At 44.5% G+C, this 18831-nt stretch overlaps 1 protein-coding gene across 18 annotated transcripts in view; it reads right to left on the bottom strand.

Moving 5' to 3' along the window:
- Positions 1-18831, bottom strand: part of LOC139381137 (dual E2 ubiquitin-conjugating enzyme/E3 ubiquitin-protein ligase BIRC6-like) — a 141314-nt gene that overhangs the window by 103603 nt on the left and 18880 nt on the right. For 12 of the 18 annotated variants that reach the window (XM_071124458.1, XM_071124463.1, XM_071124468.1 and 9 more), the window contains exons 3-13: positions 13495-13632; positions 6486-6679; positions 6214-6334; positions 5870-5952; positions 4012-4234; positions 3629-3795; positions 3469-3527; positions 1840-3357; positions 1121-1270; positions 622-871; positions 127-287 (exon numbers count right to left, since the gene is read on the bottom strand). In XM_071124458.1, the coding sequence (XP_070980559.1) occupies positions 127-287; positions 622-871; positions 1121-1270; positions 1840-3357; positions 3469-3527; positions 3629-3795; positions 4012-4234; positions 5870-5952; positions 6214-6334; positions 6486-6679; positions 13495-13632 (3064 nt within the window). The remainder of the gene's footprint in view (positions 1-126; positions 288-621; positions 872-1120; positions 1271-1839; positions 3358-3468; positions 3528-3628; positions 3796-4011; positions 4235-5869; positions 5953-6213; positions 6335-6485; positions 6680-13494; positions 13633-18831) is intronic. The other 6 variants (XM_071124465.1, XM_071124475.1, XM_071124476.1 and 3 more) reach the window with 3 other exon arrangements.

The following is an 18831-nucleotide window of genomic DNA, read 5'->3' as shown; positions in this document are numbered from 1 at the left end:
GTCAATATTTCCCTGCAAAAGGCTCGTTTCTCTACGGTAACCAGTCCTCCTGTTCATAGTATATGTTCCAGATACAGTCTTGTCAAAATTAGCCAAGGCAACAGAGATCGTGGTGAGTGTCCTCACCATTGACCTTGCCCAGACCTGGGGCCTTGTTCTTCAGCAGGGTGATCTGGATCTGAGGAATGTTAGTGATGTTGGCATTCATGACGAACTTGAAGTCCACGTGGCCCACCATGCAGGCCTTGGGAAGGACCAGTTCAAACACATGCTCGTCCCAGCTGGAGCTACAACCCACAAGGAAAACATGGCCGCATTATTCACCTACACAAATAAGATTATATTTCTAGTCTTTAAAAGTCAACATATCCTAGGCTACTTTTGTTTTCTATAGGAGCTTAAGAGGTTATGTCAACATAGAAGTTCAACGTTAAAAAGGAACATGTGGATGTCGTCCTCAATGAGGAATTCCTAGTGTGTGAGAACATACAAAATGTGCAGCCATTATCAAATAGCGTTTATGTATTCATGTGTGTGGCATTTGCGGACAAGACTTAGGAGAAATGCCTCAGTGACTAAGTGCACACACCCCATAAGTATTCTACCCACACCCATACCCACCCTGTCACGCCCACACGTCCGTACCTGTCGCTCTGCAGCTTCCAGGTGCGTGTGTGCTGGGCGGCGTCTCCATGGTGCTGCTGGTGCAGATGCTGGGGGTGGCGGCGCTGCTGCTGCTCCTGCTGCACCTCCACCCAGCAGGGCGGCACCGTGGCTGAGAAGCGCGGCGTCAGCGTCTCGAAGCGTGTCAGCTCCACCAGCGACGTCAGGCTCTCCACGGCCAACGCTTGGTCCACCAGGAGGTCAACTCCTTACAGGGAGAGGAGGTTGGCAGAGTAAAAAATACAATTAAAATCGCAGGATGTAAAGAACTTGATTGTGATTGAGGCCTTTTCACTGTCTGGACAGTATCTTTCAATGGAAAGAAGGTTCCAATAAGCGACTCAGTTTTCTCACCACCTATTAAATAACCAACAACGGTGAAAATGAGGCAAAAACAGGGACAGACAGTTATTGAATGAGCAGAGACGTGAAGCGTAACGGGGTCTGCATCTCCTACCTGTGATCCCTGGGCTCGAGGGGTTGGACGAGGGCTTGGTCCCCTCCAACAGCTGTTCAGACCCTTTAGAAAGGGGGCCATCGACAAAAATGTCGGCGTCATCTATATCGTCACACACACCTCCAATTTGAAGGAAGTGAAGTTCTCCACCTGCGGGGGGGGTTAGATGACAGTGGTAAGACTGAAAACATTCTAAATATGAAAGAGATCCAAAAGTTACAGGTCCAAGAAGTAGGCTGAGAAAGTGGCCACCGACAACTGTCTCTTTGTTCTACCAAAGAGGAAAAGAAATTCCCCTTGAAAATCACTCATGCCCGCTACAAAATAAATATCTCTATATATTTTCAAATCATATTGCAACTTGTTTCTTTCAGCCTGCAGCACAGACTGGAAAACAGCTTGGTGGACCAGACCGCGATACAAATGTTCATAGACAAATCTGACTCGGGGAAAAATTTAATATAAACTTTCGGTAGCAGCCCATCCCCCATCCCTAGACCAAAAATACCAGCCTCCAGGACTCGCTCAATGTCAGCCACACACAGACGGCGTCGCAGGTTACTTTTCTGCAGTCGTTTTCATTATTGTATCATACATACTAAACGCATATCCAGATGTTGTGAGATACATTACAACTATTAAAAACTGTAAAACATGATCTGCACCATTAAAACCTGGGGAAGAGATATTTCTAGCCTAGATTGTGGAGCCGTCCTCACCTTTAGTGCAAGCGCAAAGGCGGTCAGTCCCGGAGCAGTAGGTGACTGCGACGAAAGGGTCAATCTCATCCCCTATCCCGTCCTTCTTGGGCGGCTCCACTTTGACCAGGACCTCCAAAGTGGACAGGTCCAGGATCATGATGTACCCTGCCTGAGTGGTGACCACCAGGTGGCCCAGTCCGACCACGTCCGCCTGCTTTACCTTGGTGCTGCTGGGAGCAGCTGTGCTGCTAGTACCAGTCCCTGGCCCACACCCGTGGCCGCAGCCGTTTTTAAGCCCACGCCGATGCGTCTCCTCCGGGGCCTCCTCGCTGTCGTCCTCCCTCCCGTCCAGCACGTCTGGCGGGAGCAGGATGAGGGAGGTGACGGCATCCCGGGGGTCTCTGATGTGCTGCACCTTGACAGGCTCCTCCTCCAGAGTGACAATGCGGGTGGAGTAGTTGAGCTTGTAGAGGGCCAGATAGCCCCCACCGCCACAGCCTCCCAGGGGCCTGGACGGCTGTTGTCGCTGGTCAGGGGGGGGCAGGATGAGTGGGGTCTGAGGGGGAGAGGCGGAGGGAAGGGCCTCGTGGCCGTTGGCCAGTGTGGGCAGGGGCTGGAGCTCTCCCTTACGGCGGCTGCAGAGTGCTGAGTGGAGGCGGTTAAGGTTGTTGAGGGCCTCCACCTGGTTGATGGCGCTGAGAGACTCCACGGAGCAGGGCTGTAGCCCCACCAGCAAGTGCACGCCGTCTGAACAGGGTGTGACGGAGTCCACATAGAGGTTCTCCTCCTCCAGCTGCTTGGGCAGTCGCAGACACTGCACCAGGGCTCCGGGCCGCGGCGCCAGCGAGCTCCACTTGTCCCCGTCCAGGGCGGCTAGGTTTGCGGCAGCGTCTGCAAACTGCTGGATGTAGGTGATGGGCGGGTCCTGGAGCAGCAGCTGCTCATGAGTGTCGAACTCCATCTCGATGATCTGCGGCACGGAGAAGCCCTCCTCGTGCAGCCCCTTGCTCATCAGATTGTTCATCTGGGCAAACACCTTGCCCGACGACTTCTCGTCCGACTCCTTGATGCTGTAGAGCAAGAGCACAGGCATAGTCCTGCGCACGGCAGGAGCGGCTGGGTTTGGCGAGCCCAGCTCCATGGGAGGTGGATTGCAGGTCTCCATCTCCACAGGCCCCTGGTCAGGCACGGCATGGGGGAGCTCGGGGCCCTGAGTCCTGAGGGGGCCGTCCATGGTGCGGCGGGCGGAGGGGGGTGGGGCGGAAAGCGGGGAGCCAGCGGCAGAGCGGTAGCTGAGCAGGCCTCCAGCCAGAAGGCAGGGGAAGGGAATGTTGTGGTGCTCCGCGGGCTTCTCCTTGGCCTTGTCGGCCTTGACCTGGGCCAGGGAAGGGTTGGCCCCCAGCTCCTCCAGGTCCTTGACGGTGTCCTCTAGCACGCTGGCCACCACCTCCCACTGGAGCTTCTCTGGCTGCTGAAGGAGGCTGAGTGCTGTCACGCCCAAGCTCACCTCCATGCTCTCCCTTTGGGACGGGTGGCCTGGGAACAGGAGAGGGGACAAAAATAAAATGCCATAGCTCAACTTACGGATGGATACCTAGAAAGTCTACGGAGCAAAAGAGTAACAAGATTTGAAGAGCGGCTTCATACCGGTCACCGACTCTGATCTGGAATGCTCTTCACTGTCGGAGTCCTCCAACTGATCGTCACTGGCAGAGACAGAAACAAAAACACATTTCCTCTTTTACACGCACTTAACACCATTGAAACTTTCATTGACTCGCTACATAGAATAGGTGTCCAGTAGTACCTGTCCCCCTCTAGTTTTGGTATGTCAGAGCAGCTGGAGGAGTCCTCTAGCCAGGCTAAGGTGGGCCTCCTGGACTCCTGGGTCCCCAGGGCCAGCTCGCTCCCAGACAGAATCAGCTGCCTCAGGATGGCCGGGTCATAGGGGTTGATTTCAAATTTCAAGTGCACCTGAGAGGAACACAAAACATCACGAATAAACAAATCTCATTTACAAACATTAGTAATATCCTTACGCACATAGATTAATGCATTCATGCCATAAGTTGTATTAAGTCTGATGACCCTGATGACCCATGGGCCCAGACATCCAGGACAAAACATGGAGGTAGACATCAACAAAACTGTACCTCATGTTTCCTGCTTCGCCGCGCTGCACAGCCTTACCTTCATGAGCTTGGACAAGTCCCAGATGCAGATCTTGCCACGCTTGGTGGCGGCTGCCAGGAAGTGTGGGCAGCTGCCGAAGCCGTAGCAGGCGATCTTATCTGAGCCATCAGGGGTGGGGAACTGTGCGGGGCTGGTGGCCAGCGTGACGGAGAGGGGCACGTTCTGGGTGTGCTCACCCTTCACAAATGGACAGTTGGGGGAATGTCGCTCGTGCTCAGACCTGACGGGAAGGCCGGGGCGTGATCATTATGTTGAGAGGTATATAAATGTGGGATCTGAAGGTTGTGGTGTGTGTATGTGTACAGTGCATTCTGACTCCTTCACTTTTTCCACATTTTGTTATGTCACAGCCCAATTCTAAAATGTATTAAAATAATGACAAAGCGAAAACAGGTTTAGAAATGTTCGCAAATGTATTAAAAATTTTAAAAACAGAAATACCATATTTACTTAAGTATTCACACTCTTTGCTACGAGACTCAAAATTGAACTCATCCTGTTTCCATTGATCATTCTTGAGATGTTTCTACAACTTGATTGGAGTCCACCTGTGGTAAATTAAATTAATTTGGACATGATTTAGAAAGGCACACACCTGCCTATATAAGGTCCCACAGTTGACAGTGCATGTCAGAGCAAAAACAAAATTAATGAGGTCAAAGGAATTGTCCGTAGAGCTCTGAGACAGGATTGTGTCAAGGCACAGATCTAGGGAAGGGTAACAAAACATTTCTACGGCATTGAAGGTCCAAGAACAGTGGCTTCCATCAATCTTAAATGGAAGAAGTTTGGAACCACCAAGAGTCTTGCTAGATCTGGCCACCCAGCCAAACTGAGCAGTCAGGGGAGAAGGGCCTTGGTCAGGGAGGTGACCAAGAACCTGACGGTCACTCTGACAGAGCTCCAGAGTTCCTCTGTGGAGATGTGAGAACCTTCCAGAAGGACAACCATCTCTGCAACACTCCAATCAGGCCTATAATGTAGAGTGGCCAGACAGAAGCCCCACCTCAGTAAAAAAGGCACATGACAGCCCGCTTGGAGTTTGCCAAAAAACACCTAAAGCCTCTCTGACCATGAGAAACGAGATTCTCTGGTCTGATGAAACCAAGATTGAACTCTTTGGCCTAAATGCAAAGCGTCATGTCTGGAGGAAACCTGGCATCATCCCTACGGTTAAACTTAGTGGTGGCAGCATCCGGCTGTGGGGATGTTATTCAGCGGCAGGGACTAGGAGGATCGAGGAAAAGATGAACGAAGCAAAATACAGAGGGATCATTGATGGAAACCTGCTCCAGAGTGCTCAGGACCTCAGACTGGGGAGAAGGTTCACCTTCCAACAGGACAATGACCCTAAGCACACAGCCAAGACAATGCAGGAGCGGCTTCGGGACAAGTCTCTGAATGTCCTTGAGTGGCCCAGCCAGAGGCCGGACTTGAATCTGATCGAACATCTCTGGAGAGACCTGAAAATAGTTGTGCAGTGATGCTCCCCATCCAACCTGACAGAGCTTGAGAGGAATGGGAGAAACTCCAAATGCAAGTGTGCCAAGCTTGTATGGTCATACCCAAGAAGACACAAGGCTGTAATCGCTGACAAAGGTGCTTCAACAAAGTACTGCGTAAAGGGTCTGAATACTTAAAATGTGATATTTTTTTTTTTTTTTTTAAATATATATATATATACACACATTTGCAACAACAAAAAAATGTTTTAGCTTTGTCATTATAGGGTATTTGATGAGGTTGATTATTTTATTTTTTTTAATCTATTTTAGAATAAGGCTGTAATGTAACAAAATGTGGAATAGGTCAAGGGGTCTGAATCCTTTCCAAATGCACAGTATGCGTCACTCACCATGGTTCATCTGTGGGCTCCCAACACACTAGGCAGACACTGCATGTGAAACACATGGCCCTGTCATCACCGGTGGAGGCAGGCTGCAGAGGGAACGAAGAGAGAGAAGGCATTTCCAAACAGTGAGAAACTCCAAGTCAAGTACTAATCTATTACACTTTATGAACAGCAATAAATATATTTTATACTGCGTCAGCAATAGTGTGCCATACAGCAACGTGTCTGTCAAACAGCATGCAAACTTGTGCGCATGCATGATAAACATGTAATTGGAGGATGAAATAGTAAATAAATGAATATGTAAGCATTAGAGACAGAGAGCTGATGGGAGACGGTGTCCTTACACTGCCTACCTGGTGGTAAAATCCTGCTTGGGCCATAGGGTCAGGCTGTGCCCACCTGTACCCGGCGTGGGGCCATGACATGAACGTTTCTCTCCTATTGGCTTCACTGTACATTAATGATCTGAAAGACAGACAGCAAGAGTCAATACCTTATTCATTCAGAAATGACGGCAAACCATAAAATTGGTAATGGAGAGATAAAAGTTCATTCAGTGATTTTCACGCCTCTGTGGTGCACGGTGAGGTTTGTCATGGTTTAAGGTCCTGCTCACCTATCTACAGAGCGCCCTGGGCCCACCCCCAGCTCAGGCCGTGCGCTTGGTAAGAGGTAGGAGAGTCTGTCCATTATGAACGAGGCCACAGACAAGGCAGCGACATTCTGGTTTATCTTCTTCAGCTCATTCACGATGGCACTGGCGACCAACTTTAGCACATGGTGTGGAAGATGGAACGTCACTGTTGCCCACTGGAGGGAGAGAGAGAGCGACAGACAGCGTTAGGGAAGGAGAGAGAAGGGTGTCCCTTCCGTGTGTCATTTGAGTAATACTGCATCCCTTCCCTGTTGGTACAGCAGTTAAAAGTATACAACCAGGGTTCGCCCAAATTCACATATATTATACAATGTATGCCATTCTGTGACAAGTCACTGGGAAAGTGAAAAGGCAAATCCAGGGTGAAAAGGCAAATCCAGCAGTGTGACTTGGGATCCGGCCAAGGAAGAGATGCCCGATGTTAGGTAAACTGCAAATACCAGGCCTTGGTCCTGCATTGGATTTGCAAAAGGAGTGTATTTCTTTTGATACAGAAAACATTCACCACATAGCAAGCTAAAGCAATGGGTGCTAAATGAAATGGAGCAATAAAATGATCTTGATGTAACAGAGTGCAGGTTGGCACTCTGACGGCCAGTAGAGTGGATTCTTCTGCCCTGGTTCTCAGCAATGGAACCAGGGCTAAAACATGGGCATGAGTAGAAACCTGTGAGAGTCATGTGTTGGGTCACTCACTGGTTATAGAACAACATATACTGTTACAGACATCACTTTTAAATAAGACTGAACAAGTAGGTCACCCAGTCCTGTGTGAGGGAGGCAGGGCTATTCCAGACAACAACACAAAAGATCTTGGTCGACCTGTTCTTTTGTCCAATCGGTCTACATTTTATAGACACATAGACACTTGTGCTTAATATCAAAATCAACTATATATATTTTTTTCTTAAGCTTTATTTAACTAGGCAAGTCAGTTAAGAACAAATTCGTATTTACAATGACGGCCTACCGGGGAACAGTGGGTTAACTGCCTTGTTCAGGGGAAGAACGACAGATTTTTACCTTCGCAGCTTGGGGATTCGATCTAGCAACCTTTCGGTTACTGGCCCAACGCCCTAACCACTAGGTCACCTGCCGCCCAATATATGCACTGAGCTTGTCTAATGCTTTAAAAGCTCTGTTAGATGAAATAATTAAGACAAGTGACTAGAGGGAGTCCGATCGCAATTGATTTGATTGTGCCTGGCTCAAACTTGTGAAGGGAAAAAAAGAAGATTAAAATTAAATAAAAAGACTAGCACCCATTGTCTCCTCCCTGGTGCAGCGACTACCACAGAACATCAGTGTTTATCGCTGATGCATATTATGTGTTCCAAAGAGGTGCTGTATCGTTTACAATATAGTTTCCCACCATTTGGAACAGTGTAAACACTGGATAAATTAAGCGTAGAGTGTTGTAGCAATTCGATTATTTTTGTAAATCCTTTATTACAGCAAAGACTAAAAACCAGTCGCATGCATTTGTGAATGCAATTACCGAAATGGAACGGTTCAGTTATAGTTTAAAGCTATTTATTCAATGGTTGCGTTGTTATTTTAATTTAAAATGCTTGATTGCATTTCACATCATTAAATGACTCGTATGCTGTGTGATGACATGAACGAATTAATGACTGACAAAGTAGCCTATATAAGTATTGGCATATATGCCTAAGTAAGTTAAGGTATTAAGACTAAAAGAGGATGTGCTCTTAGGCCTACAGTTCGGTGGTGGTTATACAAGGCTTCTATACTAAGTCTACTAATGCTAACAAAATGACTTATTATAATGATAATAACAAAAAGGAGATCAAGAAGGAGGGTGATTATTATTATTACGGATGCATGATATATCGGTGAACATATCGGAATCGGACGATATTAGCTAAAAAATACCAACATCGGCCCGATGTCTAGTTCAACGCCGATGGTTTTTCACAATGTCAAAGCTGACGTGTTATCTATATAACGTCGGTACATGACGTAATGGCGCCACAAAAAAAGTTTGCAGTGGGTCGTCGAGGATTTTGTACTGAGGAAAGTAGTATTGCATGCTCATGAATGTGCTGGTTGTCATACCGCTGCTGCCATTTCAACAGCATTTGAGAACATGTTTGAAACATGAACACACTAGCTAGCTCCATTCGAACTGACTCGATAAATAAGCTCATCAACTGTGCCTGCAGCAGACTTGATACCCTCTGTCATGGCATTGAAACGCCTGCTGAACAAAACTGCCGACAGGCTGTGAACAAGCAATTGGGTGGCATTCTCGCTTTACTGTGTCGCAACCATGCTCTATGCTAAGTACAATAACCGCTATTTCGATGCAGACAAGAAAACCAGGGTTTACGTGAGATACACAGCTGGACAAGATGGAAATGGACATAGTGACCGTGCGCACCGAGGAAGAGAGGCCACGGACAGACAGTGCTGAAACTTCACTGCTTGACATGCATGATGAAATCCTGGTTGAAATATGAAACGACTGAACAAATTAACATAACAGCATAGCAAGTAAGTGAAAGAAATAGGTTTTGATTATGTTTTACTGGTAATGGGGACATATGTAAATGCCAAAAACAACACTGGACCAATTGTGCGTTGCCCTATGGGACTCCCAATCACAGCCGAATGTGACAACGTACCTGGATTGGAACCAGAGATTGTAGTAACGTCTCTTACACTGAGATGGAGTGCCTTAGACCGCTGCGTCCGTGTGTGTTAACTATTTAACTGTACTAGAATGCTGAAATGGCCGCTTAAATTGTAAGTATCGGTATCGTTTTTTTGGGGCAAGGAAAATAACGGATATCGGCCAAAAATGTAATATCAGCGCATCACTATAAATATACATTTGACCATTTGGAACAGTGTAAACACTAAATAAATAATAATCTTTTTTTTTAAAGTAATACCAGAGGCGCAGTTCTAATGAAAAAATGTATTAGAGCATAGCAAATATAAAAACAGCAGCCAAACAAATACTGAAACGCGCAACACAAGCAGGATGTGTCTTATTGTCTTTGAGGAATAAATCACCAACAGATTTACTGGACCCTATGTCAGAGAGGTGTTTCTGTGTACACATCGTTTCTTTCGAGGTAGGATTATAGCAATATTTTGTTACGTTTAGGCCTATTTACATGTATATTTCTATTATTGTACCTAATTTTGGCTGTTAGGCTAAATGTATTTTTTTCTTCTCCAAACGCAGACAATGACCCAAAACGCACTGACGACCGGGTTTGCATTGCAAATGAGCATAAACTGGAGAGTAGAGTAAGTAGACCTTTATGTAGTCAAATAAAAAGGTTAAATAATAAATAATACAAATAAATAAATAACGACTACAGTATATCTAAAAAATATGTTGTTCATCTCCACATGTAGGTCTCCAGATTTAAACCCAATCGAACTTGTTTGGCATCAACTGAAAACATTCATCCGTAACTCCGCCAAGAAAAGATAAACTGGTCAAGGCCATCAAGATGTTTCGGCTAGAGAAATTGACGATACAACAAGAAAACAAATACATTGATCATCTCAGCAAGGTTTTACCTGTGGTCGTGGAGCTGGGTGGAAGTGCGACTAAAATATAGTTTATATAAACATCTGCATTTGAATTACTTTTTTCTCGTTTTATTTATTAACGAAAGCATGTTGCTGAAGACATACTGTACTGCTGTTTTCAGTTAGAAATGTAACACTTTAGAGTAGTTAAGCATCGAATACATTGCGGGGTTGAGGGGTTTTCACAACAGTAGCCGGGTTACAAAAAGTCTATTGTCCTGCTCTTAGGAAACATTTGCATGATGGGCTACACCTGCTACAGTTGTGAGAAACAAGCATTTGAAAACATGTTTGCAAAATGCCTCCAGTTGTCCATCACTACTGTAAATAAAACTACATCTTGTTTCCCTTCTTTATTGTGTCAAAAAATGTGTATCTACCTTTCCAATTACTTTTAGAGATTGGGATTTACAAATGTGCGCTATTAATTATTAGGTACATTGTTGTAGTTCGATCGTGCAGACTTTTTTTCTTCAAATTAGTGTTTTATGTAGGATGCTACATTTTTGACCAGTTGCAACTAAGTTGGCGTAAGCCTCATAACCTATCTCAACCAGTTAAGTTATTTTCTATAGCTCTAGGCTCCGAAGAAATAATCCAATTAAGCCCTCTTGTTGTTTGTAAAGTCAAATTAAAATGAAGATTTTTGTTGAAATTAATTTCTCAACCTACACCAGTCTTCTCCATCTGTTGGTGTGCAACACTTGCATAACAAGCTATATTTTCAGCACCAGCCACTGCTCTCCTCCTATTGATTTGTGCTGCGGTTGCTGCCAGTTGTTTTTAAATTGAACCTTTATTTAACTAGGCAAGTCAGGTAAGAAACCATTCTTATTTACAACGAAGGCCTACCCTGGCCAAACCCAGTTTTTCCGCCGCCTTATGGCACTCCCGATGACAGTGGCACTCCCAATCACGGTCGGCTGTGATACAGCCTGAAAATCGAACCAGGGACTGAAGTAAAGCCTCTTGCACCGAGATGCAATGCCTTAGACGGATGCGCTACTCACAAAATCCTACAATGTGATTCTCTGGATTTTTTTCCTTCTCATTTTGTCTGTCATAGTTGAAGTGTACCTACGATGAAAATTACAGGCCTCTCATCTTTTTAAGTGGGAGAACTTGCACAATTGGTGGCTGACTAAATACTTTTTGCCCCACTGTACATATAGTTGAAGTCGGAAGTTTACATAATTAAAACTATTCATTAAAACTAGTTTTTCAACCACTCCACACATTTATTGTTAACAAACTATAGTTTTGGCAAGTCGGTTAGGACATCTACTTTGTGCATGACAGTGGGTCAGAAGTTCACATACACTAAGTTGACTGTGCCGTTAAATAGCTTGGAAAATTCCCGAAAATTATGTCCTGGCTTTAAGAAGCTTCTGAGGTGATGTCAATTAGTCTAATTGACATCATTTGAGTCAATTGGAGGTGTACCTGTGGATGTATTTCAAGGCCTACCTTCAAACTCCATGCCTCTTTGCTTGACATCGTGGGAAAATCAAAAGAAATCAGCCAATTGTAGACCTCCACAAGTCTGATTCATCCTTGGGAGAAATTTCCAAATGCTTGAAGGTACCACGTTCATCTGTACAAACAATAGTATGCAAGTATAAACACTATGGGACCACGCAGCCATCACACCGCTCAGGAAGGAGACGTGTTCGGTCTCCTGGAGATGAAAGTAATATTGGTGCAAAAAGTGCAAATAAACCCCAGAACAACCTTGTGAAGATGCTGGAGGAAACAGGTACAAAAGTATCTATACCCAGAGTAAAATGAGTCCTATATCGACATAACCTGAAAGGCCGCTCAGGAAGGAAGAAGCCACTGCTCCAAAACCGCCATAAAAAAAAGCCAGACTACGGTTTGCAACTGAACATGGGGACAAAGATTTTGAGAAATGCCCTCTGGTCTGATGAAACAAAAACAGAACTGTTGGCCATAATGACCATCTTTATGTTTGGAGGAAAAAGGGGGAGGCTTGTAAGCCAAAGAACAACATCCGAACCGTGAAGCACAGGGATGGCAGCATCATGTTGTGGGGTTGCTTTGCTGCAGGAGGGACTGGTGCACTTCACAAAATAGATGGCATCATGAGGTAGGAAAATGATGTGGATATATTGAAGCAACATCAGTCAGGAACTTAAAGCTTGGTCGCAAATGGGTCTTTCAAATGAACAATGACCCCAAGCAAACTTCCAAAGTTGTGGCAAAATGGCTTAAAGACAACAAAGTCAAGGTATTGGAGTGGCCATCACAAAGCCCTGTTCTCAATTCCATAGAACATTTGTGGGTAGAACTGAAAAAGTGTGTGCGAGCAAGGAGGCTGACAAACCTGACTAATTTACACTAGCTCTGTCAGAAGGAATGGGCCAAAATTCACCCTACTTATTTTGGGAAGCTTGTGGAAGGCTACCCGAAACATTTGACCCAAGTTAAATAATTTCAAGGCAATTCTACCAAATACTAATTGAGTGGATGTAAACTTCTGACCCACTAGGAATGTGATGAAAGAAATAAAAGCTGAATGAATAATTCTCTACTATTATTCTGACATTTCACATTCTTAAAATAAAGTGGTGACCCTAACTGAACTAAAACAGGGAATTTTTACTAGGATTAAAATGTCAGGAATTGCGAAAAACTGAGGTTAAATGCATTTGGCTAAGGTGCATGTGAACTTCCGACTTCAACTGTATCCACACACGTACACACATACAATTTTTTTTCCCTTCTTTTTCTGAGAACATTAACTGTGTGTAGATAGATGTGGAAAGATAGATACAAATTATTTGTTGCAAGTTGGGGGGGGGGGGGTTCACACCTAGCTCAAGTTAGGGAGGGGGGTTCACACCTAGCTCGGCTATTAGACAATAAAAAATGGCGAAAATGGCGATTTCCCAGTCACAGATAATTTAAAAAATAAAAATACTCTGATCATAATCGTATCCAGAAGATTGCCCATATTCGATATGACGACCGTTTTGTCCGACAACTCAACACACCCCTATTGCTAACGAAGATGTTAATCTCGGTCACATGAAAATGGCTCACATTAAGTGTGTCTTTCAGAACAGTGTTATCCCACAAAATGCATTTTGGAAATTATATATTACATTGTCTGCTTCATTACAGTAGATATGTTCAATAATATGAGAGGATAGGCTTGCTATTGTCCCGTCTTTTAAGCTCTTAAAATATAATGTACCCATGCACGCTATTTTATGTTGGTCACGTCATTTTACTGTTAGAAACTAATTTAACCATTTGTTAATTGGTTAATGGGGGTTGGTTAATCGGCAGCAACATTTATCGAAATGTGCATCCTTTGTTAGTAGGAAAGTTGTGACAAGGTTCGCCTCCTCCCAGAGCGCTGAGTGTGACTCACCTTGGCCACTTTGTGATTGGCTGCAGTCTCATGTGAGGTATTCTTCAGTCCTTCTTTGAGTTGAGTGATGAAGATGTCATAGCCTTCTGTGTTGGACACATCTACCTTCTCCAGGCAGGCCGAGAGCATCTGCTGAGCCTGTAGGGAACACACACACAGATCCACACTCACCATAGTTCAAAGATACAATAATTGGTTTACTGATGGAACCGAAACCTTTTTACACAAGATCGTATGCCAATTGTTAACACTGACAAAAATGCAGGGGGACGCATTTGCTTTCAGAAATAAGCATTTTCAAAACGCAGACAATCAAAAAATCTGTTTCTCAAACCATTTCGCCTGCATTTTATATTGAGAGTCAACAAGGTGTCGAAAGCATTCCACAGGGACGCTGGCCCATGTTGACTCCAATGCTTCCCACAGTTGTGTCAAGTTGGCTGGATGTCCTTTGGGTGGTGGACCGTTCCTGATACACAGAGGAAACTGTTGAGCGTGAAAAAAACAGCAGGGTTGCAGTTCTTGATACACAAACTGGTACTCCTACTACCATACCCCCATTCAAAGGCACTGACATATTGCCTTACCCATTCACCCTCTGAATGGCAAAGATTCACAAGCTATTCCTCAACTGGATTTAACAAGTGACATCAATGTAGGATCATAGCTTTCACTTGGATTCACCTGGTCAGTCTCATGGAAAGAGCAGGTGTAATTTTCATCAAGGGACAGAGAAGTGCAACGCTATTTGGCCATCAGCCACACAAGTAAATTATACTGAACTAAAATAAAACGCAACAAATTCAAAGACTTAACTGAGTTACCATACATAAGGAAATCAATCAATTTAAATAAATTCATTAGGCCCCCCCCCTAATCTATGATTTCACATGACCGAGAATAGATATATGCATCTGTTGGTCACAGATACCTTAAAAAGTTAAGGGCGTGGATCAGAAAACCAGTCAGTATCTGGTGTGACCACCATTTGCCGCATGCAGCGCAACATCTCCTTCGCATAGAGTTGATCAGGCTGTTGATTGTGGCCTGTGGAATGTTGTCCCACTCCTCTTCAATGTCTATATGAAGTTGCTGGATATTGGCGGGAACTGGAACACGTGGCAAGTAAAATTCAAGGATTTGAGTACTTCGTAAAGCACTAATATTTATTTTCAAGGACCATCCATTTGAAATAGTTTATATTATGCAATTGTTTCTAGTTGCAAGCATAAGGCAGAATATTGCCTCAAAAAAACAACTTAGTTCTACTCAATAATACGCATTTGACTACATAGATGAGTGGTAAAGTCAGTCCTGATGATGACCGATTTCCTTACAGTGGGGCAAAAAAGTATTTAGTCAGCCACCAATTGTGCAGGTTCTCCCACTTAAAAAGATGAGAGGCCTGCAATTTTCATCATAGGTACACTTCAACTATGACAGACAAAATGAGAAGGAAAAAAATCCAGAAAATCTCATTGTAGCATTTTTAATGAATTTATTTGCAAATTATGATGGAAAATAAGTATTTGGTCAATAACAAAAGTTTCTCAATACTTTGTTATTTACCCTTTGTTGGCAATGACAGAGGTCAAACGTTTTCTGTAAGTCTTCACAAGGTTTTCACACACTGTTGCTGGTATTTTGGCCCATTCCTCCATGCAGATCTCCTCTAGAGCAGTGATGTTTTGGGGCTGTTGCTGGGCAACACGGACTTTCAACTCCCTCCAAAGATTTTCTATGGGGTTGAGATCTGGAGACTGGCTAGGCCACTCCAGGACCTTGAAATGCTTCTTACAAAGCCACTCCTTCGTTGCCCGGGCGGTGTGTTTGGGATCATTGTCATGCTGAAAGACCCTGCCACGTTTCATCTTCAATGCCCTTGCTGATGGAAGGAGATTTCACTCAAAATCTCACAATACATGGCCCCATTCATTCTTTCCTTTACATGGATCAGTCGTCCTGGTCCCTTTGCAGAAAAACAGCCCCAAAGCATGATGTTTCCACCCCCATGCTTCACAGTAGGTGTTCTTTGGATGCAACTCAGCATTCTTTGTCCTCCAAACAGTTTTTGTAGTTTTTACCAAAAAGTTATATTTTGGTTTCATCTGACCATATGACATTCTCCAATTTTCTTCTGGATCATCCAAATGCTCTCTAGCAAACTTCAGACGGGCCTGGACATGTACTGGCTTAAGCAGGGGGACACGTCTGGTACTGCAGGATTTGAGTCCCTGGCGGCGTAGTGTGTTACTGATGATAGGCTTTGTTACTTTGGTCCCAGCTCTCTGCAGATCATTCACTAGGTCCCCCCGTGTGGTTCTGGGATTTTTGCTCACCGTTCTTGTGATCATTTTGACCCCACGGGGTGAGATCTTGCGTGGAGCCCCAGATCGAGGGAGATTATTAGTGGTCTTGTATGTCTTCCATTTCCTAATAATTGCTCTCAGTTATTTTCTTCAAACCAAGCTGCTTACCTATTGCAGATTGTCTTCCCAGCCTGGTGCAGGTCTACAATTTTGTTTCTGGTGTCCTTTGACAGCTCTTTGTTCGTGGCCATAGTGGAGTTTGGAGTGTGACTGTTTGAGGTTGTGGACAGGTGTCTTTTATACTGATAACAAGTTCAAACAGATGCCATTAATACAGGTATCGAGTGGAGGAAAGAGGAGCCTCTTAAAGAATAAGTTATAGGTCTGTGAGAGCCAGAAATCATGCTTATTTGTAGGTGACCAAATTCTTATTTTCCACCATAATTTGCAAATAAATTCATAAATAATCTTACTGTGATTTTCTGGATTTTTTTCTTCTCATTTTGTCTGTCATAGTTGAAGTGTACCTATGATGAAAATTACAGGTCTCTCATCTTTTTAAGTGGGAGAACTTGCACAATTGGTGGCTGACTAAATACTTTTTTGCGCCACTGTATATGAACTGTTACTCAGTAAAATCTTTGAAATTCTTGCATGTTGCGTTTATATTTTTGCTCAGTGTACATGACAATAATAATATGTTGTATTATTGTCATCTTTGGTTGTCTTTCCTTCCAGTTCTCTGCTGCCAATGACTTGAACGAACTGCAAAAATCTCTGAAGCTGGAGACTCACATCTCCCTCACTAGCTTTAAGCACCAGCTGTCAGAGCAGCTCACAGATCACAGCACCTGTAAACAGCCCATCTATCTACCTACCTCACCCCCATACAGTATTTATTTATCGTTCTCCTTTGCACCCCAGTATCTTTACTTGCCCATTCATCTTCTGCACATCTACCATTCCAGTGTTTAATTGCGATATTGTAATTACTTCGCCACCATGGCCTATTTATTGCCTTAACTCCCTTATCTTACCCGATTTGCACTCACTGTATATATACTTTTTGTTGTTTTCTTTTGTTTTACTGTATTATTGACTGTGTTTTGTTTATTCCATGCGTAACTCTGTGTTGTTGTATGTTTCATTTTTATTTATTTTTTTCATTTCACCTTTATTTAACCAGGTAGGCTAGTTGAGAACAAGTTCTCATTTGCAACTGCGACCTGGCCAAGATAAAGCATAGCAGTGTGAACAGACAACACAAAGTTACACATGGAGTAAGTAAACAATTAACAAGTCAATAACACAGTAGAAAAAAAAGGGGTAGTCTATATACATTGTGTGCAAAAGGCATGAGGAGGTAGGCGAATAATTACAATTTTGCAGGTTAATAACACTGGAGTGATAAATGATCAGATGGTCATGTACAGGTAGAGATATTGGTGTGCAAAAGAGCAGAAAAGTAAATGAATAAAAACAGTATGGGGATGAGGTAGGTAAAAATGGGTGGGCTATTTACCGATAGACTATGTACAGCTGCAGCGATTGGTTAACTGCTCAGATAGCAGATGTTTGAAGTTGGTGAGGGAGATAAGTCTCCAACTTCAGCGATTTTTGCAATTCATTCCAGTCACAGGCAGCAGAGAACTGGAACGAAAGGCGGCCGAATGAGGTGTTGGCTTTAGGGATGATCAGTGAGATACACCTGCTGGAGCGCGTGCTACGGATGGGTGTTGCCATCGTGACCAGTGAACTGAGATAAGGCGGAGCTTTACCTAGCATGGACTTGTAGATGACCTGGAGCCAGTGGATCTGGCGACGAATATGTAGCGAGGGCCAGCCGATTAGAGCATACAAGTTGCAGTGGTGGGTGGTATAAGGTGCATTAGTGACAAAACGGATGGCACTGTGATAAACTGCATCCAGTTTGCTGAGTAGAGTGTTGGAAGCAATTTTGTAGATGACATCGCCGAAGTCGAGGATCGGTAGGATAGTCAGTTTTACTAGGGTAAGTTTGGCGGCGTGAGTGAAGGAGGCTTTGTTGCGGAATAGAAAGCCGATTCTTGATTTGATTTTCGATTGGAGATGTTTGATATGAGTCTGGAAGGAGAGTTTGCAGTCTAGCCAGACACCTAGGTACTTATAGATGTCCACATATTCAAGGTCGGAACCATCCAGGGTGGTGATGCTGGTCAGGCGTGCGGGTGCAGGCAGCGAACGGTTGAAAAGCAAGCATTTGGTTTTACTAGCGTTTAAGAGCAGTTGGAGGCCACGGAAGGAGTGTTGTATGGCATTGAAGCTCGTTTGGAGGTTAGATAGCACAGTGTCCAAGGACGGGCCGGAAGTATATAGAATGGTGTCATCTGCGTAGAGGTGGATCTGGGAATCGCCCGCAGCAAGAGCAACATCATTGATATATACAGAGAAAAGAGTCGGCCCGAGGATTGAACCCTGTGGTACCCCCATAGAGACTGCCAGAGGACCGGACAGCATGCCCTCCGATTTGACACACTGAACTCTGTCTGCAAAGTAATTGGTGAACCAGGCAAGGCAGTCATCCGAAAAACCGAGGCTACTGAGTCTGCCGATAAGAATATGGTGATTGACAGAGTCGAAAGCCTTGGCAAGGTCAATGAAGACGGCTGCACAGTACTGTCTTTTATCGATGGCGGTTATGATATCGTTTAGTACCTTGAGCGTGGCTGAGGTGCACCCGTGACCGGCTCGGAAACCAGATTGTACAGCGGAGAAGGTACGGTGGGATTCGAGATGGTCAGTGACCTGTTTGTTGACTTGGCTTTCGAAGACCTTAGATAGGCAGGGCAGGATGGATATATGTCTGTAACAGTTTGGGTCCAGGGTGTCTCCCCCTTTGAAGAGGGGGATGACTGCGGCAGCTTTCCAATCCTTGGGGATCTCAGACGATATGAAAGAGAGGTTGAACAGGCTGGTAATAGGGGTTGCGACAATGGCGGCGGATAGTTTCAGAAATAGAGGGTCCAGATTGTCAAGCCCAGCTGATTTG

This window comes from Oncorhynchus clarkii, chromosome 23 (assembly GCF_045791955.1).
Source record: "Oncorhynchus clarkii lewisi isolate Uvic-CL-2024 chromosome 23, UVic_Ocla_1.0, whole genome shotgun sequence".
NCBI classification, from domain to species: domain Eukaryota; kingdom Metazoa; phylum Chordata; class Actinopteri; order Salmoniformes; family Salmonidae; genus Oncorhynchus; species Oncorhynchus clarkii.
Note: the sequence above shows the minus strand (reverse complement) of the source record. Positions and strands in the feature narration are given on the sequence as shown.